Genomic DNA, 16,920 nt, shown 5'->3' with positions numbered 1-16,920 from the left:
TTTCCCCTCCTTGACCCAGAATGAGCACAGCCCTCAGAGAGCTCTTGCCAGCTCCATACTCTGGCCAAAGGGGCACCTGTGCCAAAGCAGGCAGGCACGTCACAGCCTGGAAGGAATGCTGGCCAGCATGTCAAACGCAGAGGGGTGCCGCCCGGAACCCGCCTTCCTCTCATCAGGATGCTCTCCTGCACCCTGGCTGCAGCTGCTGCCTGTGCTCACGTCTGCCCCAGTCTCCCTCCTCAGGCCCAGACCAGCAGAGCCCACTGCCTCCTTACAGTCCCTCTGGATGTCCCGTGGTTCCTCAGACTCAGCATCCTTTCCAAATACATGCCCCCGTCACTCCCAAAGGAGAACATCACACAGGACAAACGAGTAGGACCCAGGAAACCAGGTTTCACGGGACACGCAGAGACGCTCAGAGGGATCGCACTGACCTTTTGGAGGCGACTCAGGGACAGTGTCCGCACGAACCTCTTCCTCCTTCCAGATGGAGGTGTGGGACTCTTAGCTTCTTGTCCTCTCTCAAACTGTCTGCCAGACTGCACTTAAATAATCATTTATGTAAGAATTCCATGTCAGTCTCTCCTAGTTTAACCTTAGGGCACGGATCATATCCCCTTCTCTTCCGTGTCCCTGATGTCTGCCCAGTGTCTGCCATACAAGAGATATGTAATCAATGTTTGTAGAGTGAATGAATGAATGTTCTTGTTCATCACCAAGATGCAGGACCCTCTTGGGGCCCTCACTCTGTTCCTGCATTCCTAGCCCTTTGATGCTCCATGCTTCATCCCCCCAACCTAGCCTCCCACTGGCCTTTGCAGATGCTCTCTTGTCCTGGATTGCTTCATGCGATGTGGGCGGTGAGCTCCCCATACGGGACTAGCTGCCATCAGAGGCAGTGAATACACCCATCAGAGTGCCCCGAGGGGAGGGCACTGATCAGTGACTGGGGAGTGGGAATGTGTGGTTTTCTGTGTCATTACCCATTAAAGCAAGACCCCCAGGATGCCTACAGTTACCAGGGTAGGGCTTTCTCTCCCAGTAACCCCAAACCCCAAGTGCGGGAGACTGTGTAAGGGGTTGGAAGCTAATCTGCCAGGACCGGCGAACGAATCTTTGCCACCCACTCTGTTCCATGGCCCCACGTCCCAGAGCTGCCCGTTAGAGGAAGCAGCTGGAGATGCCGGCTCGGCCTGTGATTGCTGAGTCAGCCTGCGGTGGTGAGTGGGAACGTCCCAGCCGCCTCCATGCTCTCCAGCCAGCGGCTTCTACCCATCCAGCCCCCACTGCCCAGGAAAGGATCCGACAAACCACAGATGTAAATAAATAACTTAGAAATAATAAATAGGGGTCCAGGTCTCTGGAGTGAGTACCAGGCCACTCCACTATAGGCACTTCAGCCATGCCTCGGCAGTGTGTCGCCTCCCATTCTGTCCCCCCAGGACCTGGGCGGGCGGAGGCTGAGACCTCAAACTCTGCTGGGTTCTCCAGAGGAGTCCTGGCTCTGTGGCCTGCTCGGTGCCAGAGTCCGTGAGAAGTGAGTGGTCCTAAGGTCTCATAGCCGAGGTCTCTGATGTCTGTAGGGCTGGGACGAGCAAGGTGAGGCCTGCCAGTCCCTCCTCCTGCAGGGCTGATGCCCATCACAAGCCCAGCGGAGGCCGGCGGTGTTCATCCCTGGCTGAGGCCCGTGGTCCCTTCCAGGCAGGAAGATTTCCTCGTGTAAGGGTGCCATCCGTACATCTCGGGGAGAGCCCTCAGCCCAGGCAGTCGCAGGCAGTGGCCGAGAGCTTGTCCACGGTCCTCCAGGTGCTGTTGACATCCATGAAGGAGACGGCCTCGTAGCTCGTGGGCCGGCAGCAGGGCTGCAGGGCCGGCTGGGAGCCTGGAAGCGGCTGCAGGGCCCCTTTCTCCAGCAGGTGGGCCAGGCTGATGTCGTGCGAGGAGCGCGCGCGGCGGCAGGAGCCGCTGCAGAAGCCGAAGCGCACCAGCTCCTCGGAGCTGTGGCCCAGCCCCAGCGCGCTCACCGGCACCAGCTGCGAGCGCAGGCGGCAGCCCCGCGCCCCCGCGGCCCGCGCGCGGCTCCCGCGCCTCCCGTGGACGCCCCGGCCCCAGGCCCGCGCGGCGCGGCCCCCGCGGGAGGGCGCGGGCGAGGGCGCGGGCGGCGGGGGCGCGGGCCGGGACGGCTGCGGGGGCGGCCGCCGGGTTCTGCCGCCGCAGGAGCGGGAGGCGCGGCCACCTGGAGGGAGACGGAGTTGGAGTCCTGCGTGCGCGCGTGGGGTCCCGGGCCGCCCCGCAGCCTCCCCGCCCCCCGCGCCCTGCCCTCCACTTACCGGTCAGGTGGCCGGCGGGGGGCGCCGGGGCCGGCGCGGGGCCGTCGAGGGCGGCGGGGCTGCGGGGCGCCAGGCCCAGGGAGGCCTCAGCAACGCTGCTCAGCAGCACCAGGGTGGCCAGCGATGGCCACAGGGCGGGCTGCGCAGAGACAAGGTGGAATCTTAGGGAAGCAGAGGGCACCCAGGGGGTCTCGGGGCGCAGGGAGCCCGGGAAGGGGGCGGGGGCAGCAGAAATCAGAGAGGGGCTTCTAGTTGGGCGGGAAGGAGAGTCGGGAAGGGCTTAGATTGGATCCAAGAGGAGAAATCACACCCGAGGAGGGCATCAACCTTCCTCCAAACTCCTGGTCCCTCCCTGATCACTTTCCTTGGCATTTCTGACTCCTGCCCAGGGCAAACCCTGCTCTCCCTCCCAGTCCAGCCGCGGTCCTCCATGCCAGGTGGGAGCCAATGGGAGGACCACTCACCTGTCGCCTAGGCCGGGGCCAGCGGTGCAGCACGGAAGGGCCTCCTCGTCCAGGCTCCATCTCTGTCAATACCAGGGTCTCCCATCAGTGGACTTGTTCCCCCACCCTCTTCTGGAGGCAGCTTGGGACATTGAGAGACGAGTTATCTTTGAGGAGGTCATCCCTCCATTTCAGATTCTCCAGGTGAGGGACAAGGGGCTGGAGAGGTGGACTCAACCCAGGGGAAGTAGCTGCATCAGGAACTGAACTATGCCCTGGCCGGTTTGGCTCAGTGGATGGAGCCTCAGCCTGCGGACTGAAGGGTCCCAGGTTCGATTCTAGTGAAGGGCATGTACCTTGGTTGCGGGCACGTCCCCAGTGGGGGGCATGCAGGAGGCAGCTTATCGATTCTCTCTCTTGATCACAGATGTCCTTCAAGAGCCAGCAGACGGGCCCTCTAAGAACATGGGGCCTGGGCCATGGTTCCCAATGGCCACCAGGGGGCAGCATCTGCCAAGCGTGCAGACTCAACGTGGGGTGGGCTTTTCCCTTCCCTCAGCCAGACTCAGGCCTGTGCAACTCCCAGGAGGGCCAGCCAGGGCTCCACACCAGGCTGGTCTGAGCGCCGAGCTGCCCCGCGCGCTGCTCCAGGTCTGTCGCCTTCCTCTTTCCTGTGGGTCTAACAGCTCGCCCACTCTTAGAAGGTTCCTCCACGAGCCATCTTTCCTGAGCCCCGCCAGCCTTTCGGGGCCCCACCAGGTTTAGTGAACCCACCCTGGCTGGCACTCCCAAACACCCTCGGGGCCCCACAAGCCGGCCTGCTGTTGGGTCCCAGCGGTCACCTGCGTGTTTGTGGGTCAGACCTCCCCAGGCCTTCCTGGAGTGGTCCACCTCAGGTCCAGGTATGTTCAACTAACTGAATAGGGGCCCTGAGGGGCCAGGCCGGCAACTTTTCTCACTGACTGAGGGAAAGCGAGGCAAGGCAGCCGTCAGAACCCCCTGTGCTTAGGGGCGACCCCAGGAGCAGGTCTCCTGAGGGCAGCTAGCCCCTCTCTCCCTTCTGGTGGTTTGGGGCCACTTGGTCTCCCAGCCTTTGCCTCCCCGTCTGTAGCTAGAGACTCACCAGGAGGGTCCTGCACCCTGTTCTTCTAAGCACCGTCCCTGGGGCCAGTGCTGGACCTTCCCCGCAGCTGAGAAGGCTCATGCCCAGAGCCATGCACCTGGCAGCGCCTCTTTCAGCCCAAAGCGTGGCCTTGGCAGCCAGTCTGCACCCAGTAGCGGCAGCAGGAGCCTCACGTTACAGTGGGCTGGCAGGGCCAGCACCGTCCCGCAAGCGACCAGAGGGGCGGAGGGGCTGGGAGGGGCAGCGAGCTGCACGCTGGGCCCAGGAGAGGGAGGAGGTGAGAAAGCGGTGGCGCCTCTCCTGCCCGCTCCCCCTGCCTCCAGGGCTGGGAGGGGGGTGGGCCCGCAGGCCGGCTTACCTCGAGTGCAGGGCTCTGGGTCCAGGATGCAGCCAGGGCTGGGGCCCGCGGGACCTGCTGCTGGTGGAGCCCGTGGGCCGTGTCTGGGGGCCGGGCCCAACTCCATCCCTCAGCAGCCTCATGCCTGCCGCCGACCGGTGTCAAATTCCAGTCCCGGCGTCACCGGATCCCGGGGTGGGGCCCAGCGCCCCCGCCCCGCCCTACCTTTCAGGGTTCACCTGGTTGCTCCACCCGCTGGGATTCGGGGGGCCCCCCCCTCCTGGGCTCAGCTAGGCCCCCCAAGGTGAAGGGGAGGACACTGGGAAGTGGAAAACCCAGGACACAGCGTGGAGAACTTGAGCGGCGGAGAGGCGAGGAAAGTGGGCGTTCAGTTTTATAGGCACGCGAAGCAGGGAGCGGGGAGGCCGGGCTGAGGGCGGGAGAGGGAGGAGACAGGATCGTCCCAGCCTTGGGCCACCGGCCCCTCCAGTTGGCGCCAGCTCAGGGCCCTGGCTGGCCACCCTGCAGGGACTGCTCTCTGCTCTCCGGCCCGCTGCTAGCGTCTTCGTTTAGCGGCCCCGCTTGGGAGGGCCAGGCTCTGGGCTGGGGCTTCCACGTCTGACCCTGCTCCGGCCGCCCCACCGCCCCGCATCCTGGCAGCCCGGGGCCGGGAGGAGGGACACACCTGTGCACACCGCCGCTGGGAGTGGGTGCCCAGGGCTGAGGAAGGGAGGGTCACGGAGGAGGAGGATTTCGTGTGCTCATGCTTGAGTAGGAGCTGGGGGATAGTATTTCAGGAGCCTAATTATGGCAAGTTGGCAGGTGGGGTGGAAGTGGGGTGAGTAACGTGGAGATGCTGTGTCATGCCCGCGACTCTGGACTTCATCCGATTGCCCCCAGGGACCACCGAAGGGGTTCAGGCAGAATCATGGTGCATCAGACGTACATGGCTCTGACTGCGGTGTGGGGAGGGGTGTTTGGGGATGAGGGTGAAGATGTCAGGAGGCTGCTGAGGGAGTGAGCGGGAAGCAGAGTGGTGGGGAGAGTGAGACTACACTACACTAGACTGATGGGCTGAGGGAGGGCAGACGCTGGCATGCTCCAGGCCGGGTGACCAGGTGGAGGGGATGCATTCTGGCAGGGGAAGTCCCTGGGGGAGGGCCGGGAGCTCAGTCCAGGGATGGACATGCTGAGTCAGGAGGACCTGTGGATGCTCCTTCGGGAAAGTTCAGGATGCAGCTGAATTTGCAGCCTGGCGCAGAGCGGAGGGAGCTGGGCTGGAGATGGCATGTCGGGAACTGTGGATGGAAATGAAAGCGCTCAGGGAATGCGCGTGGACCAGCTATGGCCTGGCCGTGCACTCGGACACCCGTGGACCTCCTAAAACTGCCCACCTCCGGGCTCCACCCCAGCCCTGACTCAGAACCTCGGTGTGGGCATGTGCCGCTTTCCAGGTCCGCACAGGTGCTTCCGGTGCACGGCCAGGGCTGAGGCCACTGCTTCTGTGAGAGCGGTTGCTGGGCACCGGTGGAGGCCACAAGCCAGACTGCGGAGAACTGGGGTGGTGGGGGGCAGCCTGCGGGCCTGAAGGACCCCTGAGCGGCAGGAGGCCAGGTGGTGAGCAGCCCCCTCTCACAGCCGGCTGCCCAGTTGGGGTGGCTTCCCTGGGGCTTTATCAGCCCTGGCTGTGGCCTGCAGGCACGCTGCCTATGCCCCGTACAACTCTAGGGGGCACTGTGCACGCAGAATCCGATGTGCATGGAAGTGCTTCACAGCCGCCCAGCAGAATCCGAAGGGAGTTTCTGGGTTTGCCTGTCCCTCCGTCAGGGCCTTGCTTTCCCCTCAGTGGAGGCGGCTTCAGCCAGAGAACACACCACGGCAGGAAGGGCACACGTGGGAAGGCGGTGGAGTGGCTAGAACTTCTCGATAGGGATGGCAGGTGAGAGGCAAGGGTCCCAGCCAAGGTGGCAGCTCTGACCGGGAGCTCACTCCATGGTCTCAGGTGCTGCCCGTGTTGGGCCCATGCTCAGGTCGGCATGGGGATTCTAGGGAAGGGTCGGGGGTCAGATTCCAGGGCTCTAAGGGGGTAAGATGGGAAGAGACAACCTTTTTAATATTCGCCAGAGTGCCTAGAGCGGAGTGAGAGAGGGTGTGCCTGGGGGGAGGGCAGTCCTGTCCGGGCTCAGCCGGGAGTGTCAGGAATGGGTGAGGTCTGTGGGCTTTGTGTCGGGGGCTCAGGAGCCTGTCCCTGCAGTGATGGGGCTGTTGGGGCCCAGAGGCACTGTCCTGGAACATGGGCTTCAATCCCCTGCCCTCTGGGCAGGCCCTGATGTCTCATCTATTTCTTTAAAGGCAGAGGGTGCAGGACTGTGTGGGACAAGAGAGGCCCCAGAATGCCCCGGGCCTGCAGCTGACACCGAAGTGAAAGGAACCCAGGAATGTGAGCTGAAGAGATGGCCCTGGGGTTTAGCGCGGCTGCTGGGGCCCCGGGTTCCGGTTTCTTCCAGGAAAGTAAGAGAAAGCAGGCGGAGGCAGCCAGGTTCTGGGAAGAGCTTTATTGCTTCCGCGGTGGCTGCCCAGGACGGCTGCTGCGGCCTGGCGAAGGTCCGCAAGCCTCACTTCCCTCTGGTCCAGGCTCAAGGCAGGACCCCAGGACCTGGCAGTCTCACTGAAAACCCAGAACGGCCGCCACGCTGGCCAGTCCAGGCCTGGGCACTGTCCTACGGATCAGTAGCAGCTGGCGAGCGGCCATTCCCTCCGGGCGGGGCCGGGCCTTGCCTCCTGAGCTCCGAGTTCCCTCTGCTCCAGCCCAGGGGCTGTCTTGTTGGCTTATAAAGGATGGCTCCGGGGTTTCCCTGCGGGACAGCGGGCCGCTGGTGAAGTGGGAGTAGCCCATCTTCTCCCCAGGGAAGGCCACGCAGTGTCGTGAGCTGGAGGGGGCTGGCACGGGCTGCTGCCCACCTCCCTGCAGCTCCGGAGCGGAGTATGGGCTCGTCATGGCACTGCCACTCCGCTGGGAGCCCATTGGCCCCCCCGCCGGACGGGCCCTCTTCCGGGCCTCCTTCTGCACGGCACGTGGGCCGTGCTCGACATCTCCAACCTTATTTAAAAATAAATTATCCCTACCCCCCCCCACCCAGATTCACAAAAATGATAATACACCGAACACTGATTGGAGAAGTGATTCCGGCAGCCGCCTGGCTGCCCCCCCGTCCACCTCCGGCATGCTGGGCCCCGGGGCACGGCCAGCGGCCTCCTGGCGCTCTGGCTTCAGGGATCCGGGCCGAGGGCGAGGCCGAGCGCTGGCCTCTGAGCGGACACGGCTCTGGCTGCCCTACCGAGGCTTCGCCACCCCCGGGGCCGCTTGGCACTGTCCTTCTCCGGGTCTCAGCACTCCGGTGCCTCTCGGGCGGGGCCCGACCGAGGCCAGTGAAGTGGGCAGGTGGCGGCGGCTGCGGCTGCTGCCTGCTGGTGGCGGCGCTGGGCCCTCCGTGCCATGTGCTGGGCCCATCTCAGATGCCACTGGTCAGGTCAGTGATGACATGCGCTTTCACCAATTTCCGCAGGAACTCTTTCTCCCGCTCGATGTTGTGTGTCCAGGACTGGGAGGGAAGAGATGGAGAGGCCGTCAGCGGGGCGGCCTTGGCGGCTGCTAGGACACAGCCCCGCTCACGTGTACCTCCCGGAGCGCAGTGCCCTCTTCGGACCGCCACCCTCCGATGCCCTGTGCCACAGCTCACGCCCCTCCCTCCCCAGAACTGCCTCTTCACTTCCTGTAACCTTCGGAGACACAGGCTTTCCGATCTTATTCGCAAAGGGCTTCAACCTGCCTAGTCCAGCAGCGTGTCTGGGGCACCTAAGCCCTAGGCCTGGCGATGTGAGTCACCAGGCCCTGCCCAGGCCCAGGGGTGGCCCTGCTGAAAAGAGCCTCGTGGGGTGGCTTAGTCATTCTCTGGCCTGATGCAATCCCCTCCTCCAGGCCTGAGGGCCGCTGACGAAACCTGCCTCTCGGGTCAGAGGGGCCAGTAGGCCAGAGGGCAGCGGGCCCGTCTCACGGTTACTGTGGAAATTACAGGGAGGAGGCTGCCTTCTCCTGGGGGGGAGACTGCACCTCGGCTCAGGTTCTCTCCGATCCCCGGACTCACCAGGAAGCTTTGGTGACTAAGTCTCTCAAAGAAAGAAAGAGGATTAAATGAATGAATGAGCGCCAATAGCCCTGTTTTGGCATTCATCACACAGTCGGGTGCACGGTTTGGACCCACCTGACTGCTCTGTTGCATCTGTCAGCACTGGGCCTCACGACAGCGATGTCAGGGCCACGATCTAGCGGTGCCGAGAACTCACGGCTCTGTCTGGTCCTTAGTCTGATCTAGTCAACTCTCTCCATCCTGTCACTATACTCCGCCTTCAGCGCGTGGCCCTTCTGTTGCAGACCTCTGGGTGATTTGTCCTCATTTCTTTCTTTCTTTCTTTTTTTTTTTAAAAAATATATTTTTATTGATTTCAGAGAGGAAGGGAGAGAGAGAGAGATAGAAACATCAATGATGTGAGAGAATCATTGATTGGCTGCCTCCTGCACACCCCATAACCCACAACCTGAGCATGTGCCCTTGACTGGAATCGAACCTGGGACCCTTTAGTCCCCAGTCCAACGCTTTGTCCACCGAGCCAAACTGGCTAGGGCATGTCCTCATTTCTTAAAGATGCAAGCATCTGTCTCACCCCTTTGAAGGCAGGGACAATCTGGCTCAGAGTGGTGCTCAATATATATGTGTCCGATGGAATTAGATTTCACAGGTAAGAAGATGGGAGGCCTGGAGGAATGGCAGGGCCAGGAGCCAAGCAAATGGAGCCGCTCATACAACTCTTTCCTTCCCCAGCCCTTCCCCACCCCCAGGGAGGGGACCAGTCTGACAGACCAGCCTCAAGGGCGCCCCCTGGGAATCACTGAGGTGTGAAAGGTCAGCAAAGGACCGGATATTTGATGATATGGAGAAATTATGATTAATTTTTTTAGGTGTCATCGCAGTATTGTCATAGTAGAATATAGTCCTTATCTTTTTGAAAAACTTACTGAAATGTTTTTGGCTGAAATGATATATCTGAGACTTGTTTCCAAATAATCAGTGGGGAGTACAAGTATGAGAAAGAAACAGATGAAACCACACTGGCCATGAGCTGCTCACCAGGGGGCGGGGGGGGGGGCGCGGGAGGGGGGACAAGTGGCAGTTACATGGAAGTTGGGTATATTGTTCTCTGTGTTTATGAGTATGTCTGACAGTGTAAGAGTAAACACAAAGTCTGCCTGGGGTGGAGCTCTCTTGGCCCAGGCAATGCCACCGAGAGGGTGCTCTCTCTCAACTCCTCCCCCGGCAGACACACAGGGGGTGACCGGAGCCCTCCGCACTACGCTGCCTGCACCGTCCATGGCCTGGGGCGCCATTCTGGTCCCGGGTCCCAGCCTCACCAGGACTTTGGAGGCAGATGTCCATCCCACTCACTGGCCACTCTGAGAGAGTCTTCCTTCCCACAGCTCTTCTTCTGTCTCACGTCTGGCTCCTCCTCCCTCACCCCGTCACTCAATGCTGGTGCTCCTAGGGTGCCGACGACCTGCATTTCCCAGTCTGCGTCTCCCCGGAAGATTTCACACGCGCCTGGCCTGGGTCTGAACCTGCCGTTGTGCTCACAACTCACAGACGTGCGTTTCCAGCCTGGATTTCTCTGCTGCGTCCGGGCCAGGAGTCTTCATCTCTTGCCTAGTCTGCCGGGAAGCCCGCTAACTGGTTTCTGTTCCTGCCTCGCAGCCCTCTACTTCACGCTGCAGCCACAGTAAACCTTCTGCATGCGAATCCCCGGCTTCAAACGCTTCTGCCTTCAGAGCGAGGCCCCCACTCCTCGCCACGGCAGAGAAAGCCCCTCGCGATCGAGCGACTGCCTATGTCTGCGGTCTCTCAGGTTTACATGGACGTTCATTCTATTTTTCTCCATGTTTATGAGCATGTTTGACGGTGTTCACAATATTTGTGTAAGAGAGCAAATATATAAGTAAACAGAAGCCGGGAGCAGGTAAAAGCCGTGAGGACAGTTTGGAGTGGGTGCTGGCAGGGGACAGAGAAGCAAGAAGATACATCAAGAGAGACAGAGCTGGAAGGACTAACGGGGCCGGGGCAAGGAGGCAGGAGCCGCCGGTGAGGGGAAGGCGGTCCTGGAGCCAACCAGGAGGAGCTTTCCGCTCCTGAATGCCATTCCTGGCAGCAGGAGGCCCGGGGAAGACCGTTTCTGGTTCCCCTGAGACTCCCGAGTCTGCCTTATAAGCTTGAAGTAAGTTCCCATGGCTTGAGGTAGCCTGAATGAACCCAAAGAGCCTGACAGTGCAGATGGTAACGGAAGCCATGGCCGGGGACACCAGCCTCCTGCAGTGTGAGCGGAGGCGGCCTGGGATGGAGCCCCGGCTGATGCCGGTTCTTAAGGGGTGGACTGCGATCAAGGACACTGGGCAAGAGAACGAGAGAGACTGGCGAGTGAATCGGAGCCCCAGAAACTACTGGCTCAGAAGTCTCAGCAGGAGAGGGTTTCAAAGAGGAAGGAGTGGTCGGCACAGGTGTTTGAGAGACGGGGAGAGGTGGGACGCCCACGTGTCCAAGGGATCTGGAGCCTTGAGGTAAGTCCCTGGTGACCTTGGTGGGAGTCGTGTCAAGAGAGCGGCAGCCAGACTGCGAGGGGTGAGGGACCGAGAGGGAGTGAGGCGTGCACAGGGGACAACCCAGCAGGAGCGGGCGGTGCCCACCGCAGCCGTGTTCTCACGGGAGGAGGGGCAGGGGCTGGAGGAGGGCGGGTGAGCCTGGGGAGCAGGAAGGAGGGCTAGCTGAGATGAGAACCCCTACATTGAGAGAACTATGATGAAGTTCTCCAGCGACCCCACACGATGCAGGCGCGGAGAAGCTCCTCAGCGCGCTCACCCCGGAGGTCCAGGCTCCGGGCCGGGGCCAGGGCAAGGCTCGAGGGAGAAGTGAAGGCGGAAGAGGGGCTGATTTTCCATGTGGGCTCTGCTGTAAGGGGGAGATGCAGGAGGTGGCGACAGGCTGGGAGGACGGTAATGCTTCTTCTACTTTAAGGAGCCTGAGCACATGGGTCACCTGGGCGGTAGGTAACTCTGGGTTATAACGAGCTCCAGGGCTTGGCCATGGGGAGGGTGGAGGAGGTACGGGCTTGTCCTGAGACCCGGCGGCGATGCTTGTGGGTTGTCTGAGTGGGGAAGGAGTCCTTTGGGAGAAAGACGACTTGAGGCAGAGAGGGTGGCGCTGAGCTGGTGCCAAGATTAGCGCACGGCGGCTGGGGAAGAGCAAGGAGGCAGGTGCAGAGAGAGCGCGAGCCGGAGAGGGAAGGTTCCGGAAGGAAACGGGACAGGGTGCTGGGTTCCTGGGGAGAGGCACAGAGGATGCTTCGTGGCCAGAGGCCTGCAGGCAGGGACGGGCCTCCTCACTGGGGCAGGGGCACCTTCCTGGAGCTCTGGGCGGCCGGAGCAGCCGCTGGCTCATCTCTTCACCACCACGGTGAACGGTCGGAGCCTGTCCCCGGTGCTGGGAGCGCCCTCCCGCGGCCCGGCCCACCCGGCCCCTCACCTCTTTGATGGCTGACATGCGCACCGTCTCATAGTAGTGCAGGGGTGCGTTGGGTGTGTTCATGTCGTAGCCAAAGCCTGCGACCGCCACTTCGTCACAGCCGTGAAGGGCCATGGTCACGGCCACGCTGCCCAGCGTCGGGATGTTCTGGGGGAGGGGCGGGCGCGGAGCTCAGGCGGAGGGCTGAGCGAGGCTGAGATCCTCCGCGAAGCTCCCCAGAGCTGAGCTCCATTCCTGAGGATCGGAACCCCCCCTTGTCCCTTCTCCCATCCCCGCTCCCGTCCGCCTGTTCTTTCTTCCCAAGGTCCCCGTGACCCAGCTCCCCGCCCTCGCCACCCCAGCTCCCGGCCCGGCCTCTCACCCCGCGGCCCATGAGGCCGTTGTTGAAGGGCAGTCCGATGAGGCTGAAGGCAGCTTCCTGGATGAAGTACGGGTTGAGGATACGAATCTCGGGGGGCTCCTTGGGCACTCGGGTGGCCACGGATTTCCAGAAGCCGTCCGATGCACTCTGTGGACACGGCACAGCGGGGCGTGAGCCGGGCACACGGCGGCGAGGGGCCTGCGTGAGGGGCAGGGGCCCACGGGGTTTACAAGCAGATGAGAAACAAGGTGGGGGGCGTGGAGAGCACTGCAGGCACCTGGGGCACGTGGGGTGAACACAGCGGGAGGAGGGAGGACCTGGTGTGTGCCGGGGGCGCAGGAAGTGTGAGAGACAAGGGTGTGTGGTGGGAACAGTGGACAAATGGGGGCCGCGGTGTGTAATGGGGATCCAGAGGGAGCTGCATGGCGGGGCAGAGGGCGTGGGACGCTCAGTGAGCTGCTCTGCCTGGGTCATCAGGGGGCTCTGGGTCATCAGGAAGACCCAATGGCCCAGCTGGCCCCCACCCTGCGCAGCTACTAAGGGGGCCAGGAGGAGCCTGCCCTCTCTCCCCTATCTGCTCTGCTGGGCTCGCCTCCTTCCCCCTCTGTTGTCTCTCCTGGCTCTCAGCCAGCTGTTCTAAAGTGAACCTGGAAAATAAAGACAGAATGTCAGCTCGTCCGGGGACCCGGAGCACCACTCCAGTCCCAGGCTGCCACTGACTGGAGCTGGCGAATGGTCACGTGGCAAGCTCTCTGAGCTTCCGTTCCCTTAACTGCAAAGTGGGACCATTCTTCCCTCCGTGATCTCGGTACCAGACAGGAAAGGCATCCGCTCTGAAACCTGGCATCCCAGTGTCAGTCCAGGCCACCCCTTCCTCCCCTCCCTCTCCCTCCCTCTAGTCCTCAGCCCTGCCTTTCTGTTCAAGACCCTGAAGCATCCACGTCAGCTACTCCCTCATGAGTTCAACTCCCCGCCCCTTGCCTCCCTGCGGCCCCAGCCCAGGGAAGCGCTGACCTTGGCATCCACTCTTTCCCACCCTTACAACCGGGCTCTGAGTGCTGCTGGAGGAGCGCACAGGCCAGCCCTCAGGCTGGAGGCATCACCAAGCCAGGGGCTCCAGCCTCTTATTTGCAGAGAGTTTGTCATTTGCCCAGAAAACCTGAAAGAATCAACTAAACTTAGTGGGTAAAATAATTTAGTAATAGGATCTGTACTCCCAATAGGGAAGTCACCAGATAGAATACAAAAGAGATCCATCCCACTTGCAATCCGAACAACAACAAAATAATCAAATACTGATCAATAAACTTAAGTATGTGGGATCTGGAGGGGGGGAAAAAAAAACTGCAATCCTTTGAGAGATCTAAAAAAATTACTTGAAAAAAAATGGGAGACGAGCCATATCTTGGATGAGAAGGCTGAATATTAACACAATGCCACTTCCTCCGAGATTAAGGTAGGCTTAACTTAATTCTAAGAAAAATCCCAATAGGATTTCTTTTTTTGAAATGTACCAAAAGGATTCTAAAAACCCATCCAAATAGTTAACAGATACATTTAAAAATTAGATATGAGAGTATATTATAAATTTGCGAGGATTAAAACACTGACAGATGTCTAAGAACCAACACAAAGATCATCGAGACAAGAGGGCCCGGAAGAGATCAGTCTGCATGCACACGATTAGGCTGTATGACAGGCAGCTGCACCGTCGGTGGGAACAAGGTGAGTTTCCTAGCAAGTGACATTTGAAAATTTGCTACATAGGAAAAAAAGAGCCACTCACTGCCTCTCCTGCTAAAAGGAAAAGGAAAAGAAAATTTATTTTTTTATTTTTATTTTTTAAAATATATTTTATTGATTTTTTTACAGAGAGGAAGAGAGGGGGATAGAGAGCTAGAAACGTCGATGAGAGAGAAACATCGACCAGCTGCCTCTTGCACACCCCCTACCGGGGATGTGCCCGCAACCAAGGTACATGCCCTTGACGGAATCGAACCCGGGACCTTTCAGTCCACAGACCGACGCTCTACCACTGAGCCAAACCGGTTTCGGCAGGAAAAGAAAATTTAGATGCACATATCATCACTGAGCTTCCTCAACATTAGTGTAAAGTTAGAAATGAAGAAGAAAGTCAATGAATTCTGACTTTGTAAACACTTTTTGTGATTTGGTTTATAAAAAATATAATAAGCAAAATTAGGACGGAAACAAAGAAGTGGGGAAAATTGTCACAAATAATACATATTTTAAAAATTCATAAAAAATCAAGACCACCTGAAAATGGGAAAAGAACATAAAAGAAGTTTAGTAAGCATGAAAAACTCAGTATTGATAAAAATGCAAATTTGTGTAACCAAATGCTATTTTTATCCTCTAAAATACAGAGTGCAAAAGTAAGTTTACAGTTGTTTGTATGGAAAAGACAATAATTAATTAATAATAATAGAAGAATAAACTCCGTTTTGTGTACTCACAATTGTAAACCTGCTTTTGCCCCCACCCCGTGTGTGTATGTGTGTGTGTGTGTGTGTGTGTGTATAAGTGCGTGTGTGTCTCTCAGTGCTTGTGGTGCTGAGCTGAGATAGAACTCGCCTACACTGCAATCTGAATATGAATCAAAAGCTTCAAGACTGTTCATACCCAATGACTGTGACTTTCTCTCCTAAAAGCCATCAGAATGGCGAAGACCTCTGTAAAAAGCTGTTTAATACAATGTTATTTATAAGAGTGAAAATCCTGAAAAAAAGATAAAAGTTTACAACAGAGATTCGGTTAAATGATAATCTCTTGAAATAAATCAAACTACAGACATCAAATGTATGTTCCCTAAGGATTCTGTCCCAGGGATGTACATATGTATTTAACATGTTTCCCCACATCTGCTCCTGCTCCTCCTGTGCTCCCTCCAATGAACCAGAAGCCTCAGATTCGACTTCACATACTTCATCTCTCGCGCCAAACCCTGCCCCACTGGCCATCTAGCTCTTTTATCTCCTTAGAATCCCACAGACCCACCCCTTCCTCCCAGACACACTGCTTCATGGAAATCCAGGTCTCGTCACCTTCCGTTGGACTATCCTAACCACTGGCCATTTACAGCATCTGCCTTGTTGCCCGCTCAGAGCCCAGAGTCCAGCAGAGTGACTGGAACATGGAATAATTGTTAAATTCCATCCGTTGGGTGAACAAACATGTAATGGGTGCCTCCAGACCACTGTCCTCTCTGCCAGATGCTCTTCCTACGTACAAAGCAGGTCACATCACCACCGGCCCAGAGCGGAGCTTACAGCCAGGAAGCCCTTCTGCCGCTCATTTCCACTCCGCCCACCCGAGGCCCCACCTGCTCACTCACGACTCCATGCTCTTGCTGAGCTGCTCCTTCGGTCTCCAGCGGCCTTTCCACATCTATCCACCTCATCCAACCCACTTTAAAAAAAAACAAAAGTCAGCATATCCCTCATGTTCTTCCTGACCCCATTCCTCCCAAGGCATAAATGACCTCTAACCTTTGGGAAGTGATAGAATATGGAGTTATATCTGCTATGGTTTGAATGTTATCCCCCACCCCCACCCCCGTGCTGTGTCCCCAAAGCCATGTTGAACAGCCGATGCCCACCGTGGTGGTATTAGGAGGCGAGCCTTTAGGAAGTGGTGAGGGGGGAGCCCTCACGAGTGGGACCGATGCCCTTATGAATGGGGTCCCAGAGATCCCTTGCCCCTTCCACCAAGTGAGGATATTACCAAAAGAAGGCGTTCTGTGAACCAGGAGGCCCTCACCAAATACCAACCCCGCCAGCGCCAGGGTCCTGGACTCCCCAGCCTCCAGAATGGTGGAGACACGTCTGCTGTTTATAAGCCGCCCGGTCTGCGGTGCTTTGTTCCAGGGGCCTGAACGGACTGGATTCAGCTTCAGCTCTCGTCCCTCACTGGAGGGAGACCCTGGGCAAGGAGCTCCCCATCTCCTTGTGGGTAAACCAGGATACTCTCAGGATGTACCTTCTGGTCTGTTGTGAGAATTAGATAATTCAGGCTGAGTGCCAGCTCCCAGTCACCTGACCGGCTGGTTTCACCACCATCATTAGCAGTGTTTCGCAGGGCCGAGGCTCACATCTGACCCATGTCTGTCACTCAGCACAGCCCCTGGCAATGAGTGTTAAGGGGACACGAAGGCCACCTGAGGCTCCTCCATTGCTCTCAGCAGCAACAAAGAGCTCCCATTGGTCAGGACCCCTCCAGCTTCTCTCCCCCTGCCTTTAGGGGGCCGCCTCTGCTCCAGCTGCACCCCCGCACGTCTCCCCACCTCCGGCAACATCTCCTTCTCTGGTGAAGCCTCTCTGCCCTCCCTGTGTCCCAGCACCTGTGAGCCTGAGAGCAGACCCCAGTCCGTCTTGCTCCTGTGTCTCCCTTTGTGTCCAGGAGAGGGGGCAAAGATAGGGACCCCGGGACCCAGTAGGAAAGGGGAGGGGAGGGAAATGGCCAAGTTCTGACACAGAACCGAGGAGAAGCCCCTCCTGCGAGGCCCAGATGTGGACAGAAAGGAATGGCAGGTGCCAGCCTGTGCCAGGGGAGGCACAGCCCCTGTCCCCTCTCCAGAGCCTGGCAGGCCCCAACAGTGCCCCACCTGGGGTTCCTGCCCATGCGTGCCCCACACACACCTAAGAGGAAAGAGCGCAGGGGCTGCTTGGGAGCGGGAGGGAGAGC

At 59.0% G+C, this 16,920-nt stretch overlaps 2 protein-coding genes across 6 annotated transcripts in view; both read right to left on the bottom strand.

Annotated features, from left to right (window-relative positions):
• Positions 1-1,359: 1,359 nt before the first annotated feature.
• On the bottom strand, positions 1,360-4,776 carry ARTN (artemin). Of its 2 annotated transcripts, none has more exons than XM_084872845.1 (4): positions 4,255-4,776; positions 2,795-2,856; positions 2,331-2,469; positions 1,360-2,236 (listed from the first exon to the last, which is right to left on the bottom strand). In XM_084872845.1, the coding sequence occupies exons 1-4, from the start codon at positions 4,358-4,360 to the stop codon at positions 1,755-1,757; spliced, it is 789 nt and encodes a 262-aa protein (XP_084728971.1). In that variant the 5' UTR covers positions 4,361-4,776; the 3' UTR covers positions 1,360-1,754. The 2 variants fall into 2 exon arrangements, with proteins under 2 accessions (XP_084728971.1, XP_084728972.1); XM_084872846.1 differs by having other exon boundaries at positions 2,795-2,915; positions 4,255-4,349.
• Positions 4,777-6,773: 1,997 nt separating this feature from the next.
• Positions 6,774-16,920, bottom strand: part of ST3GAL3 (ST3 beta-galactoside alpha-2,3-sialyltransferase 3) — a 168,541-nt gene continuing 158,394 nt past the window's right edge. For all 4 annotated transcript variants that reach the window (XM_084874662.1, XM_084874663.1, XM_084874664.1 and 1 more), the window contains 3 exons: positions 12,217-12,363; positions 11,856-12,002; positions 6,774-7,835 (listed from right to left, as the gene is read on the bottom strand). In XM_084874662.1, coding sequence (XP_084730788.1) covers positions 7,746-7,835; positions 11,856-12,002; positions 12,217-12,363 — 384 coding nt within the window. In that variant the 3' untranslated portion in view covers positions 6,774-7,745. The remainder of the gene's footprint in view (positions 7,836-11,855; positions 12,003-12,216; positions 12,364-16,920) is intronic.

Source organism: Pipistrellus hanaki (genome assembly GCF_964339955.1).
Source record: "Pipistrellus hanaki genome assembly, chromosome: 2".
NCBI classification, from domain to species: domain Eukaryota; kingdom Metazoa; phylum Chordata; class Mammalia; order Chiroptera; family Vespertilionidae; genus Pipistrellus; species Pipistrellus hanaki.
The sequence above is the reverse complement of the archived record's forward strand: the minus strand, read 5'-3'. Positions and strand labels throughout refer to the sequence as shown.

What these genes read in the sequence shown, in the direction of transcription:
- ARTN (XM_084872845.1), bottom strand. Translation starts at nt 4,360, where the DNA reads ATGGAGTTGGGCCCGGCCCCCAGACACGGCCCACGGGCTCCACCAGCA. An exon ending in GGCCCCGGCCTAGGCGACAG is followed by an intron (nt 2,470 to 2,794) that starts GTGAGTGGTCCT and finishes GTCTCTGCGCAG; the next exon opens with CCCGCCCTGTGGCCATCGCT. An exon ending in CCCCGCCGGCCACCTGACCG is followed by an intron (nt 2,237 to 2,330) that starts GTAAGTGGAGGG and finishes GTCTCCCTCCAG; the next exon opens with GTGGCCGCGCCTCCCGCTCC.